Genomic DNA, 14,001 nt, shown 5'->3' with positions numbered 1-14,001 from the left:
CAGCAAACTTATATCCCCATTTTATTATAGTCTATGCATAGGCTGTCCAATAGTATTAATCTAGTATTGTTCAATAGTATTCATCTTTTGCATGTTTTTCTATATCTTTTCATCAATGTTTAAGTGATATCTTACCATCTTTGTCCGTGTGAAGTTTAACTCCAATTTAGATGAAAATTAGGTGGTCCATGTTGAACTCGTATTTTGGGTGCCATTCAAGTATGCTGCGCTATATTGTTCCGTCTGTTACTCAATGGATGTCCCCAATGCTAAATCAGGAAATAGATGGGGGTGTTCATTTAGATCATAAGATGATGAATCTGTAGGCTAAATTACCGTAAGATATTCATTTTTATTATGAAATCCATGACACAATTTATTTCCATGGCTGTCTTTTGATATGATTACCATTATAAAGTGTATGTTCCTCTTGAAAAACGAGTACTCTTTTAACATTATCAGTAGGCCTAATACCCATTTAATCCAAAATGGAGCTGAGATACTCATAAATCTATTCAACCCTCATTACTTGATTTAAATATCTACACAAACATGATTTATGAACACTCATCCCATCATGAGATCCACAGCATGCATGGAATTCACTTTCTAGAACATAAACATAACCACATTATCTTGTTTACATAGATGGAGAAAATACATTTAAAAAGAATGTCAAATTTGTCTTTCATGTGAATTCTCAGAATTGTAAACATGTTCAGCTCTGTGAGATCCCTCCAAAACTACAGCATTTGAATTTAATTTTCATCTTACTTCTTCATCTAAATGATTCTGTCAAAAAAAGTCAAGTCTACTGAACAATCTACAGATATAATTGCTGTTGAGCTCAAATTCACAAATGTACATTATCAAAAGCAATGTAGAACTGCACCCTAGTAAACAGATTCATACATACGGAATGGAATACGGAATACATACATATGGAAAAAGCACTACTAAGTACTAGAAAGACAATGCACAGGGCCGGACTACTGCATTTGGTGCATCCAGATTTTTTTATAGGAAAACTGCTAACTTCCTTCAAAAATGTGTAGTTGTATAATGTTATTCTATACCTTGTGTTATGAGGCTATGAGAAAATCTTGCAGTTGTAAAGTTAATTTCCTGCAATTCTACACTTTTTGCCATGGGTCAGAGAGAAGAATGTTCTGTTTTATAGCTCATCTCATGCTATTGTTCACATTTTGCCATGAGGCTGAGAGAAAAAGTTGCAGTTTTAAAGCACATTTTCTGTAATTCCACACATTTTGCTATAATATGCTATCTGGGGACCCCCGAACTTCAGGGGGCATAGAAGGTCGTGCCCTGCGTGCCCGTTCTGTAATCCGACCCTGACAATGCCAAGCATACAGACATGAAGACAACAGGGACATTTCATTGGCTCTCTAAGCCAGTTCATCCTTGGGCTGGTTTGTTGTTGGTGGTAGGAGAGCCGGGCTGCTGCTGGAGTCCCTCTGCCCTGTAGGGCGTGTAGTTTGGGGCAGAGGTGGGAAAGCTCATTGTGTTCTGACCCCACATAACCCCTGGCTGTGGGTTCACTCCGTACCCCTGCAGCTGGGGGCCTCCATAGGGCATCATGCCACCCGGCCCCGGGATCCATCCAGTCATGTTGGGCTGGGAAGGCCAGGGGGCCGGAGCCCCCCAGGATCCATTTAAACTGGGTGAGAGAGTTGGGGGGGGCCCTTGCTGACACCAGGGTATTGAAACAGGAGGTGAGACGAATGATGCAACAGCGATCGGCTGACCAGGGAAGGTGGGAAATATCAGAGGAACTGACAGAGACTGTGGAGATCCTTGAAGAAATCAGAAGGTATATTAAAAGTGGCAAAGCATTCTCCTTGTGATGCTAGCTATGTCCACGCTACACTTTCCGGTTCAAAAAATAGGATTGGAGTCTATTATTGCGCTGGTCATATGAACTAGAATGTAATTATTGCCTGCTTACAATGTGGACATAGCTTAAAACATGTATGTCAGAGAAGCAGGTTGTTTAGTGGCGGTGGTCTGGATGGATATATACATATACTGCCTAAATTCTTAATGAGTCAAGGTTTGAAATGAAGCCATGTTACATTGCCAATGATGTGACTTTTATTATTCCAATGTTACTACCCAGCAAACAGTCAACATTCCTTGAATTTAGGTAATGTTGCAGTGTAGTCCCACAGCCTGGTCTCATAGACTAAACATAACATAGTAAATATAAATCCGGGATAATAAAATGAGTATGATATGTTACGTTTGGTATAGTTACATAAGACAGATGGTTACTTAAGACAAAAGCGAAAGTAGGGTGGTTGGTCGGGGTGGATGGGTGGGCGAACATCTAGTAACTCAAAGGTTGGGAGTTCGAATCTCATCACAGACAACTTTAGCTAATTAGAAACTTTTCAAACACTTACTTCTTTTTAGCTACTTTGCAATTGCTTAGCATCAGTGGTGTAAAGTACTTAAGTAAAAATACTTTAAAGTACTACTTAAGTAGTTTTTTTTGGTATCTGTACTTTACTTTACTATTTATATTTTTGACAACTTTTACTTTACTACATTCCTAAAGAAAATAATATATTTTTTACTCCATACATTTTCCCTGACACCCAAAAGTATTCGTTACATTTTGAATGCTTAACAGAACAGGAAAATAGTCAAATTCACCCACTTATCAAGAGAACATCCCTGGTCATCCATACAGCCTCTGATCTGGTGGACTCACTAAACACACATGCTTAATTTGTAAATGATGTCTGTGTGTTGGAGTGTGCCCCTGGCTATCCGTTAATTAAAAAAACAAGAAAATGGTGCTGTCTGGTTTTCTTAATATAAGGAATTTGAAATATTTATACTTTTACTTTTGATAATTAACTATATGTAAAACCAAAATAGTACTCAAGTATTTTACTGGGTGACTTTCACTTTTACTTCATTTTCTATTAAGGTATCTTTACTTTTACTCAAGTATGGCAATTGGGTACTTTTTCCACCACTGCTTAGCATGTTAGCTAACCCTAATCCTAATCATTTTAGCTAACCCTTCCCCTAACCTTAACCCTTTAACTAAACTCCTAAACGTAACCTTAACCCTAACCTCTAGCCTAGCTAACGTTACCCAGCTAGCTAACGTTGGCCACCTAGCTAGAATTTGTAACATATCATAAGTTTTTCAAATGAGTAACATATTGTACGTTTTTCTAATTCTTAACATATAATGCAAATTGTAATTCCGAACATATCATATGAAATGGTTGATGGACATCAACAAATTAATACATACCATACGAAACATAACATATCATACTAAATGTATATCTCGGATTAATGTACAGAATAATACGAAATGTTCTGAGACCAGGTTGAGTCCCAACATGGCCCTCAGGCAGCAAAGGTTATCATTAGAATATCCCATGAAAGTTATTTCGAAAACTATGATACAGATTTGCCCCTTCATTACATTTTCTGTATATCAAAGGTGACATATTAGTGATGTAATGGAAACATATTTGGAAACCTCTATCATCTGGGAAGTTTTTTAGCTTACCACTTGCATATTCTTGAAGCGTTAACATTCTGAGAAAGTATAGGGAACCATGATATGTTTGCTGGGTAATAACTCACCTGGTTGATTCATGTCAGAGTTTTGACTGGGGAAAGAGAAGATGTCCATCAGCTCGTCCCTGGATGAGATCTGTGGGAACAAACCACAACAAGTAGACAGGATTCTGTCATCGCTGCTCAATGTAACATTCACAAAGAACAAGTCTGCCACCTGCTGAAAGTTAATGACTGGTGGGTTTGCCTAGGCCTACCATATAAAACCATATAAATTGTTAAAGTTGATAAAATACCATCAAATGTGTCCATTACCTGCTTTGGTTGCCCTGACGGAGAGCTAGGCATGGAATTTAACATTTCAAAGTCATCCAGGCCCTTCAAATGAGAAGTTAACATTATGTCCAAAGATGATCTAATTTTATATCTCATGTTGGCAATTGAGATGATGTACAGTAGCTAGAATATTTGAGTATGCAATAATATTATTTGTCAATCTATCTATCTAACTTGGTTTTACAATACAAAAACTACAACATTGGTTTGTTCCATATTAGGAAGAGGCCTTCTGCAGTTACTCGCTCTCCTTACCTTTGGAGAAGCTATTTTCTCATCAAGAAGCAGTAAGGCGACAGCATCCTAGAGACATATAATAATTGAGAAGCAAGGGATTGTTATCAAAAGGCACCCTGGCCATTATAGAGACCACATATGTATATATACCAGGACATCCCTAAAATGGTTAGCAGAAAAATTGCCTATACAAACCTTTGGACAACAGTAAGTGTAGTTTATCCTCACCTCTACTGGTTTATTGAGCTTTATGACTTGGTCCTCTTGTGTTACTGGGCTTTGGCAGACTTCTTTGATATCATCAAGGACAGGGTCAGCCTGTTCCATAAGAAACCAAAAGTCAATTACACTTCTGATTTGATATAGGATTTTAGCCAAGAATTCAATCATTGCACTGCTGTACAAATTAAACACACTTCTGAAAGTGCAGAGTTGAAATCTTCTATAAATCCTGCAAATGATTGAATTCCAGACAGAATTATGGTGCATGTCCAAAAGACATACTCATAATTAATATACTGTATTAACAAGATATGTATTTACTGCGATTATGGATCATCTCTGGATCTTTGGATCAGATCAAAACCACTTACCAAATTGGCCATCTTGATGTAGAACAGAGTGTAGGCGCCTTCATGATCGTAGATGTAGGAGAGGGCTCTAGGGTCTGACTCATCCTTTGTCAGGGAGTTTATCTTCCCCCTCTCGTGGTCATACTCCACAACCTATATTGTGAACACAATGGGATGACAGTGGAATGGATATAGCAGCCAGACAGTCAGCGATGTAAACATCATGTCGTCTGCAACTAGAGAGCACCTCTTGATGAAAGTGGTTATATCCGTGTAAAGAAGGCGAAGGTTAGTGTTCTAATATGGCCCTCTGTCATCCTAAGAATGTACTAGTTCATTCAAGAGAAAAGGACAAGGTAGCCATTTGAAGGTCAGGATTTTGGGATATCTGTCATTTTCAAACATTATTACTGATATGCTGTACCTCAAAATAGCAAAAGACTGGTTTCTCTCATGGTCATTTTTCATGATATATAATAAATAATACAATTGAAAAAGAAGCAATTTCTCTGAAATGGTTCTTAATATTATCTATAATATCAATGTGCCCACAGCATTACATACCCCAACAAATCTGGATTAGGTCCATAATCTTAAAATATATATATCTTCCCAGAACTCAATCCTATTCCTCATAATTAAATCTGATAGGATATGATTATGTCCTGCTTCATGTTATCGTGCCTAAGAGAGACATTAAAGTCCTTAGGTTAGTGCCCCTACATCCTCTCAGATTACCTGGATAGTCTTCCCATCCTATCTTCTGTGGGCCTCCCACTTATTTTTCATAAATATACATTTGCGTGCTGGATAAAAGGGCAGTTATTTCTAAATATATATCCATTATAATTTCGACATACATCAGGATTTAGACGTTCGAGCGAGGTCTGGGGTTATTTAAAAAAAAAGTAAAATCATAATGTTTTACTAAATCCACAGACCACATTTAAATCAGAAAGCAGGCTGCAATCAATGCCTCATTTGGTCCAACCTAAATCTCAGATGCTGATGCCAGATTTACGAATATATGCATTATAGGCACGTCTGGCTGCAAGATTAGGTTTGATCTGATGAAGACTTAAGGGTTGAACCATTAAGCATTAAACTACACATGGGAGCCGAGATCACAGTTTGTGGAGTCTTGCAGTATCAGCACTGACTTACCCCAGTCCTCTCATCTAAGATTTTCACACCAGTAATGGACACCTTCAGCCACACCCTCTGCTTGTGTCGTCCCTGGTTCCTGCCTGCCACCTCCTGGCCCTGTGTTCACACCCACATGCAAACACAAACACGCACACACAATTGAGAAAATGTGAATGTAAATTGGTATGCCTTTAGTTGTATATATACAGCTGAAGTCGGAAGTTTACATACACTTAGGTTGGAGTCATTAAAACTCGTTTTTCAACCACTCCACAAGTTTCTTGTTAACAAACTATAGTTTTGGCAAGTCGGTTAGGACATCTACTTTGTGCATGACACAAGTAATTTGTAAGTACATTTTGAAAATTTGTGGCCAGAACTGAAAAAGCGTGTGCGAGCAAGGAGGCCTACAAACCTGACTCAGTTACCAGCTCTGTATATATAGAGTTGAAGTCGGAAGTTTACATACACCTTAGCCAAATACATTTAAACTCAGTTTTTCACAATTCCTGACATTTAATCCTAGCAAAAAATTCCCTGTCTTAGGTCTGTTAGGATCACCACTTTATTTTAAGAATGTGAAGAGAGAATGAGAGAATGATTTATTTCAGCTTTTATTTCTTTCATCACATTCCCAGTGAGTCAGAAGTTTACATACACTCAATTAGTATTTGGTAGCATTGCCTTTAAATTGTTTACCTTGGGTCAAACGTTTCGGGTAGCCTTCCACAACCTTCCCACAATAAGTTGGATGAATTTCGGCCCATTCCTCCTGACAGAGCTGGTGTAACTGAGTCAGGTTTGTAGGCATCCATGCTCGCACACACTTTTTCAGTTCTGCCCACACATTTTCTATAGGATGAGGTCAGGACTTTGTGATGGCCACTCCAATACCTTGACTTTGTTGTTCTTAACCCATTTTGCCACAACATTGGAAGTATGCATGGAGTCATTGTTCATTTGGAAGACCCATTTGCGACCAAGCTTTAACTTCCTGACTGATGTCTTGAGATGTTGCTTCAATATATCCACATAATTGTCCTTCCTCATGAAGCCATCTATTTTGTGAAGTGCACCAGTCCCTCCTGCAGCAAAGCACCCCCACAACCCCCATGCTTCACGGTTGGTATGGTGTTCTTCGGCTTGCAATCCTCCCCCTTTATCCTCCAAACATAACGATCATCATTATGGCCAAAACAGTTCTATTTTTCTTTCATCAGACGAGAGGACATTGCTCCAAGAAGTACGATCTTTGTCCCCATGTGCAGTTGCAAACCGTAGTCTGGCTTTTTATGGTGGTTTTGGAGGAGTGGCTTCTTCCTTGCTGAGCGGCCTTTCAGGTTATGTCGATATAGGATTCGTTTTACTGTGGATAGAGATACTTTTGTACCTGTTTCCTCCAGCATCTTCACAAGGTCCTTTGCTGTTGTTCTGGGACTGATGTGCACTTTTCGCGCCAAAGTATGTTCATCTCTAGGAGACAGAATGCGTCTCCTTCTTGAGCGGTATAAGGGCTGCGTGGTCCCATGGTGTTTATACTTGCATACTATTGTTTGTACAGACAAACACGGGACCTTCAGGCATTTGGAAATTGCTCCCAAGGATGAACCAGACTTGTGGAGGTCTACAATTTTTTTCTGAGGTCTTGGCTGATTTCTTTTGATTTTCCCATGTTGTCAAGCAAAGAGGCACTGAGTTTGAAGGTAGGCCTTGAAATACATCCACAGGTACACCTCCAATTGACTCAAATGATGTCAATTAGCCTTTCAGAAGCTTCTAAAGCCATGACATAATTTTCTGGAATTTTCCAAGCTGTTTAAAGGCACAGTCAACTTAGTTTATGTAAACTTCTGACCCACTGGAATTGTGATACTGTGAATTATCAGTAAAATAATCTGTCTGTAAACAATTGTTGGAAAAATTACTTGTGTCATGCACAAAGTAGATGTCCTAACCGACTTGCCAAAACTATAGTTTGTTAACAAGAAATTTGTGGAGTGGTTGAAAAACGAGTTTTAATGACTCCAATATAAGTGCATGACAACCTCCGACTTCAACTGTATCTATGTGTGTCTTTAATGTCTATGTGAATGTTTTAAAATGTATGTAAATTGTAAAATGTTTTTGTCTGTGATATCTTTTTCATTATGTGTCGGACCCCAGGAAGACTAGCTGTCGAGAATATATTTTTGGAAACGAACAGGATATCATTTTCTCATATGATACCTGCCGCTAACTGACCACATAACTTCCTCATTCTAGTGACTGATGACACATCTAACATCGCTACTTTCAAGAAATGGTTATGTACAGCAAGAAATAGAGTGGACTCTTTCCCACAGTCTGCTCTACCTTGAGTTTCATCATGGAGTCCAAACACATCTTATCTCCCTGGGCCGCTGGGACGTAGTCCACTCCAATTAGCTTGGCCTTATAGCGAACCCCGTCTCCTTGGAAACGAGAGGTCCCATCAGATGGCGGCTTGGTTACTGGGGGGCCTGAGAACATGAGGGAGTAAATGAGGCATAACGGGGATGACAGTGGAACTAACCACAGGACCATTGGACTTAACCCACCACAACATGAGTCAGTCAGGGAGTTAGTGGTTGCTCCCACAGACAGTGTGTACTATAGTGGTCTATGCTGATGCTGAGGCAGCATTTGGCTCATCCAAGAGAGAGCTCCTGACTATCCTTGTAGCCTAGTAGTCAATGTTTTATTTTCATGCTTCCTGGAATAGCAATTACCTGTTTATGGGTGTGAGAGAGAGTGTATTTGTGACAAAGGTTGGATTTTTAACCAGCCTGGTCTCATAGACTTGACGTAACATAGTAAACGACAATCCGGGACACTCAAATTAGTATGATATGTTACATTTGGTATGGTTGCATAAGACAGAAGGTTACTTAAGGCAAAAATGAAAGTAGGGTGGTTGGTCAGGGTGGATGGGTGGACAAATAACTCGAAAGTCTGGCAACTGGGTTGCTGCAACCCAAAGGTTGCGTGTTCAAATCTCATTACAGATAACTTTAGCATTATAGCCAATTAGCAACTTTGTACCATATTCTACTAAGACTTGAGGATTCTATAAAACATTGGTTGCATAGAACTGTGAAGTACAACATTTTTTAGCATTTATTTGTGAGAATGCTAAAATTGGCATTTTATGGCAGCACAAAATTCTAACTCATCAAAAGTTATACAATTCTACAAAAACTAACTTTGCTCTTATTGGTTAATTTTTTACATATTTTTGAGGTTTATGAATAACAAACAATGTAGTAAATACAACATTTATGTTTACATTATGGCTAAGATTCTCCTAGTCATGTGTGTTTGCGTAAACAAATGTTTTTGTATTCAGAAACGCCTAATGAGATCAGCTACAGCACCCGATGTCACAGGAAGGCCAAAAAGATAATCAAGGACATCAACCACCCAAACCACTGACTGTTCACCCCATTACCATTCAGAAAGCAAGATCAGTACATGTGCATCAAAGCTGGGACCGAGAGACTGAAAAACAGCTTCTATCTCAAGGCCATCAGACTGTTAAACAGCCATCACTAGCACATTAGAGGCTGCTGCCTATAGGCATAGACTAGAAGACACTGGCCACTTTAAGGAATGGAACACTAGTCACTTTAATTATGTTTACATATCTGGCATTACTCATCTCATGTATATACTGTATTCTATACTATTCTACGGTATCTTAGTCACTTAATAATGTTTACAAATCTTACATTACTCATCTCAAATGTATATACTGTATTCTATACTATTCTACGGTATCTTAGTCACTTAATGTTACATATCTGGCATTACTCATCTCATATGTATATACTGTATTCTATACTATTTTACTGTATCTTAGTCCGTTCCGCTCTGACATCGCTCGTCCATATGTATATAGTCTTAGTTCATTGCTACTTAGATTTGTGGGTATTGGGTATATGTTGTGTAATTTGTTAGATATTACTTGTTAGATATTACTGCACTGTCGGAGCTAGAAGCACAAGCATTTCGCTACACCTGCAATAACATCTGCTAATCACGTGTATGTGACCAATAAAATTTGATTTGATGTTGATTTTAAGACATTCAGGGTCAGTTTGCGGGACGCAGTTTAGAATCTCCACTGATAGTTTTTTAGTTCAGGACTAATTTTAACTCTGTGTCCTTGAAAGGAAACCTCAAAGACCAGTAATTTATCAGTTTATTAATCTAAAGAGCCATCTCTCAGTCTTTTGTAAATACCCTACTAGTTTGTAAAGCATTCAAGTAGTATTATGTAATATTCAGTAATAATATGCATGCTAACTGCCAAAATGTAATGGAAAAATACATTTCGGGAAAAAAACGTAACATCTATTTACTCTGGTAAATTACTTTCCAGAAGAAACTAGATTAATTTCAGCAGTGGTAGATGGGACCCATGATACTTAGAATGGACACAGTCCCTTACCCCTCTTGTTGGAGGACAGCCAGCCAGTCTTGACGGGTCCTTGGCTTGGAGCTGGACAGCTCGCAGCTGCCTTGCAAACCTCTTGGTCTGTCTCCATAATGATGTGCTGCTTGCAACTGTTTAGAAATGTAATAGGGGATAGAGATATTACGAGAGAAGCTCAATCTGCTTCAAAAACACATCATATGTAATTCAGTGGAAGGCTACACGTTATGCTCGGTGTACTGGGGTATTCACATTTTTAGAACAAAACCTGGACATTGCCAAAAAAGTAGAGATTGGGCAAATTAATTCAGTCTAGGTAAATGCTGAAAGTAGATAGCTGTACTTATAAGTAATTAGAACTTTCGCAATATAAACATACATGAAGGATCGTTTCAACAAACGTCATTAAAGGAAAAACCTTTCATTAGTCATTTAACAATGTAAATCTCTTTCTCCCTGTCCAAGCCTTGAGAAAGACATACATCTCACCTGCTAAGGATGTTGTTCCTTTCTACTCTTTGGCTCGACTCGAGCCTCAAAGCCGTGTGAAATGTCTTGGAGCCAAAGGTCAGAAAGATGCCTCGCTGGTGATGTATTAACATCCGCTGGCGTTGCAATAAAATACTTTTGAACTCTTCAACGGAGTTGCTGTAATTCCCACCAACAGCATAATCTTTCAGGTGATATTGACATCAGTAATGAAAGAAGTAACAATCGAAAGGTCATAAGGGCTAAACTGGTGTAGCAATGCTAAGCCAGTCTTACCACATATTAAATAGAATGAAAATGTCAGGTGGTCAGCTCAAAAACACACTGGAATGTTGAAGCCCATCTCCCATACTACTCATACACAGAGTATACAGCATTTACAGTGCCTTCAGAAAGTATTCAGACCCCTTGACTTTTTCCACATTTTGTTACACAACAGCCTCATTCTTACATTTCTTCCTCAGCAATCTACTAAAAATATCCCATAATGACAAGATTTTTAGAAATGCTGTTCCACCTCTTTAGCCGGGTGGGAATCCCGAACGAGTTCCTGAGTTTATGAGTTTATGGTGGTCGAGTGGTTCAATAAAACGCTCAAATAAATGTTGCGGAAGGTCATCGAGCAGGACGGGAAGAACTGGGACCAGCTACTACCCCACCTAATGTTCTCAATCTGAGAATTACCCTAGTCCTCCACTGGTTTTTCCCCTTTCGAACTCCTCTATGGGAGGAGGCCACGCAGCCTACTGGACCTCGCCAAGGAGGTCTGGGAAGCCCAAACGACCCACTTACGCAGCGTGGTCGAGCACGTGGAGACGATGAGGAAGCGGATGACAGCCATATAGCCAGTGGTAAGGGAACATATGTAGAAGGCCCAAGCCAAGGACTACAATCGGGGAACCCAGCCCCGAGAATTCCAGGTGGGAGACAGGGTGTTGGTCTTAATCCCCACAGCCAAAAGTAAGTTACTGGCAACGTGGCACAGGCCATACGAGGTGATAGAGAAGCTAGGACCTGTCAATTACCGCGTACGGCAGCCGGGGAGATGGAAACCCCAACATATTTACCACGTGGACCTGTTGAAGAAGTGGCACGAGAGGACAGCCTTGGCCGTGTTATGGTTGGGTCCCAGGACGCCAACGGTACCAGTGGTCGGTCCTGAGCAATGAGGACCTCGACCCGGCCCAGAAGCAAGAGCTCAGGAAGCTTGTTGATCGGAACATGGCGGTGTTCTCCGAAGAGCCGGGCCGCACGACCCTCATTGAACAACACATCCGTACCCATTCTGGGGAAACGGTACGAAAGAATCCATATCGGATTCCTGAGGCCCGAAGTAAGGGGGGCGTTGAAGAGTTCCACAGTGCATGGTGCAGCCCCATCATGTTGGTGCCCAAACCGGACGGTAGCCTGCGCTTCTGTAATGATTTCCGGGGTGTGAACGACATCAGCTTGTTCGACGCCTACCCCATGCCGAGGGTGGACGAGCTCATCGACCGATTGGGAAAGGCCCGGTACATCAGCACCCTTGACCTGATTAAAGGATATTGGCAGGTACCGTTGGCAGCCTCCTCCCGGGGGAAGACGCCATTTTCGACACCAGATGGACTATATCAGTACCGGGTGCTCCCGTTCAGTCTCCACATAGACCCGCCCACATTCCAGCGCCTGATGGACAAAGTACTTTGACCCCACCAGCAGTACACAGCGGCCTATTTGGATGATATCACCATCCACAGCCAAGGTTGAGAAGAGCACCTGACGCGCCTCCAGGAAGTGCTGGACGCGCTCAGACAAGCCGGGTTGACAGCGAACCCCAAGAAATGCAAACTAGTGTTCGAGGAGGTGGAGTACCTGGGGTATTTGATCTGACAGGGGAACGTCAAGCCCCAGGAGAGGAAGGTTCATGCGGTACCTGACTGGTCCGTTCCACGTACCAAGACACAGGTCAAGTCCTTCCTGGGACTGGCAGGATACTATAGCCGGTTTATCCCCAACTTTGCGGCTATAGCTTCCCCCCTCACCGATCTAACCAGGGCCCGCCTCCCGAAAACAGTGAAAAGGACAGACAAGACAGAAGCGGCGTTCAGGCGCCTGAAGGAAGCACTGTGCTCCCATCCAATTCTCGTAACACCCCATTTCCAGCTGCCGATGTTGGTCCAGACAGATGCATGTGACACGGGACTAGGGGCCGTTATGTCCCAGATACACGATGGGGAGGAGCAACCCATCATGTACATAAGCCGAAAGCTGATACCCAGAGAGAAAAAGTACTCTATTGTTGAGAAAGAGTGTCTAGCGGTGAAGTGGGCGCTAGAGACTCTCAAGTATTACCTGCTAGGTACCCACTTCACCCTGGTCACGGACCATGCTCCCCTGGTCTGGATGGCCAGGGGAAAGGACACAAACGATCGGGTCACCAGGTGGTTCTTGTCCCTTCAACGCTTCTCTTTTTCTGTTGTGCACAGGTCAGAGGCGAAGCATGGAAAAGCGGATGCCCTATCGAGAAGGGAGACATACGTCGGACTGATGACAATCCCCTCCCCGACAGAGCTGGGGGGGGGGGCAAAAGGGCAGCACACAGGAGAAGGGACTGGAGGAAGAAAGGTTACTCCCTTATAGTTGGGGACGGTTCCAGAGGTAAAAGGAGGGAGTTCAATTTTTGTTCACCACAGGATACAGCACGACACGGAGCATAGAAGAGGGTATCCCGGAGAGGGTCTCATGGGGGAGACCTTTTCTTTTGGTTTGTTATTCAAATAAACACCCTTGAAACCGAGCTAATCCTACTCTGTCCGTGTCTGATCTGTGTAAATGTTTTGACCAAAGCCCCTGGTATGCCACAAGATATATATATTTACATAAGTATTCAGACCCTTTGCTATGAGATTCGAAATTGAGCTCTGATGGATCCTGTTTCCATTGATCATCCTTGAGATGTTCCTACAATTTGATTGGAGTCCACCTGTGGTAAATTCAATTGATTGGACTTGATTTGGAAAGGCACACACCTGTCTATATAAGGTCCCACAGTTGACAATGCATGTCAGAGCAAAAACCAAGCCATTAGGTTGAAGGAATTGTCCGTAGAGATCAGAGACAGGATTGTGTCAAGGCACAGATCTGGGGAAGGGTACCAAAAATGTCTTAAAAGTCCCCAAGAACACAGTGGCCTCCATGATTCTTAAATGGAAGAAGTTTCGA

At 41.3% G+C, this 14,001-nt stretch overlaps 1 protein-coding gene across 1 annotated transcript; it reads right to left on the bottom strand.

Moving 5' to 3' along the window:
* Window positions 1-332: 332 nt before the first annotated feature.
* LOC115158114 (disabled homolog 2) lies at window positions 333-10,950 on the bottom strand. Its single transcript, XM_029706669.1, has 10 exons — window positions 10,801-10,950; window positions 10,327-10,442; window positions 8,211-8,356; window positions 5,877-5,975; window positions 4,734-4,865; window positions 4,369-4,458; window positions 4,159-4,206; window positions 3,883-3,945; window positions 3,634-3,703; window positions 333-1,814 (listed from the first exon to the last, which is right to left on the bottom strand). The coding sequence occupies exons 1-10, from the start codon at window positions 10,911-10,913 to the stop codon at window positions 1,417-1,419; spliced, it is 1,275 nt and encodes a 424-aa protein (XP_029562529.1). The 5' UTR covers window positions 10,914-10,950; the 3' UTR covers window positions 333-1,416.
* Window positions 10,951-14,001: the final 3,051 nt, after the last annotated feature.

The sequence above is a fragment of the Salmo trutta genome, chromosome 22 (assembly GCF_901001165.1).
Source record: "Salmo trutta chromosome 22, fSalTru1.1, whole genome shotgun sequence".
Lineage (NCBI taxonomy): Eukaryota > Metazoa > Chordata > Actinopteri > Salmoniformes > Salmonidae > Salmo > Salmo trutta.
The sequence above is the reverse complement of the archived record's forward strand: the minus strand, read 5'-3'. Positions and strand labels throughout refer to the sequence as shown.

Coding starts and splice junctions, on each gene's coding strand:
- LOC115158114 (XM_029706669.1), bottom strand. CDS start 10,913: ATGTTAATACATCACCAGCGAGGCATCTTTCTGACCTTTGGCTCCAAG. Junction 4,866..5,876: donor TCTTAGATGAGAGGACTGGG/GTAAGTCAGTGC, acceptor TTCACAATATAG/GTTGTGGAGTATGACCACGA. Junction 4,459..4,733: donor ACATCAAGATGGCCAATTTG/GTAAGTGGTTTT, acceptor CTTATGGAACAG/GCTGACCCTGTCCTTGATGA.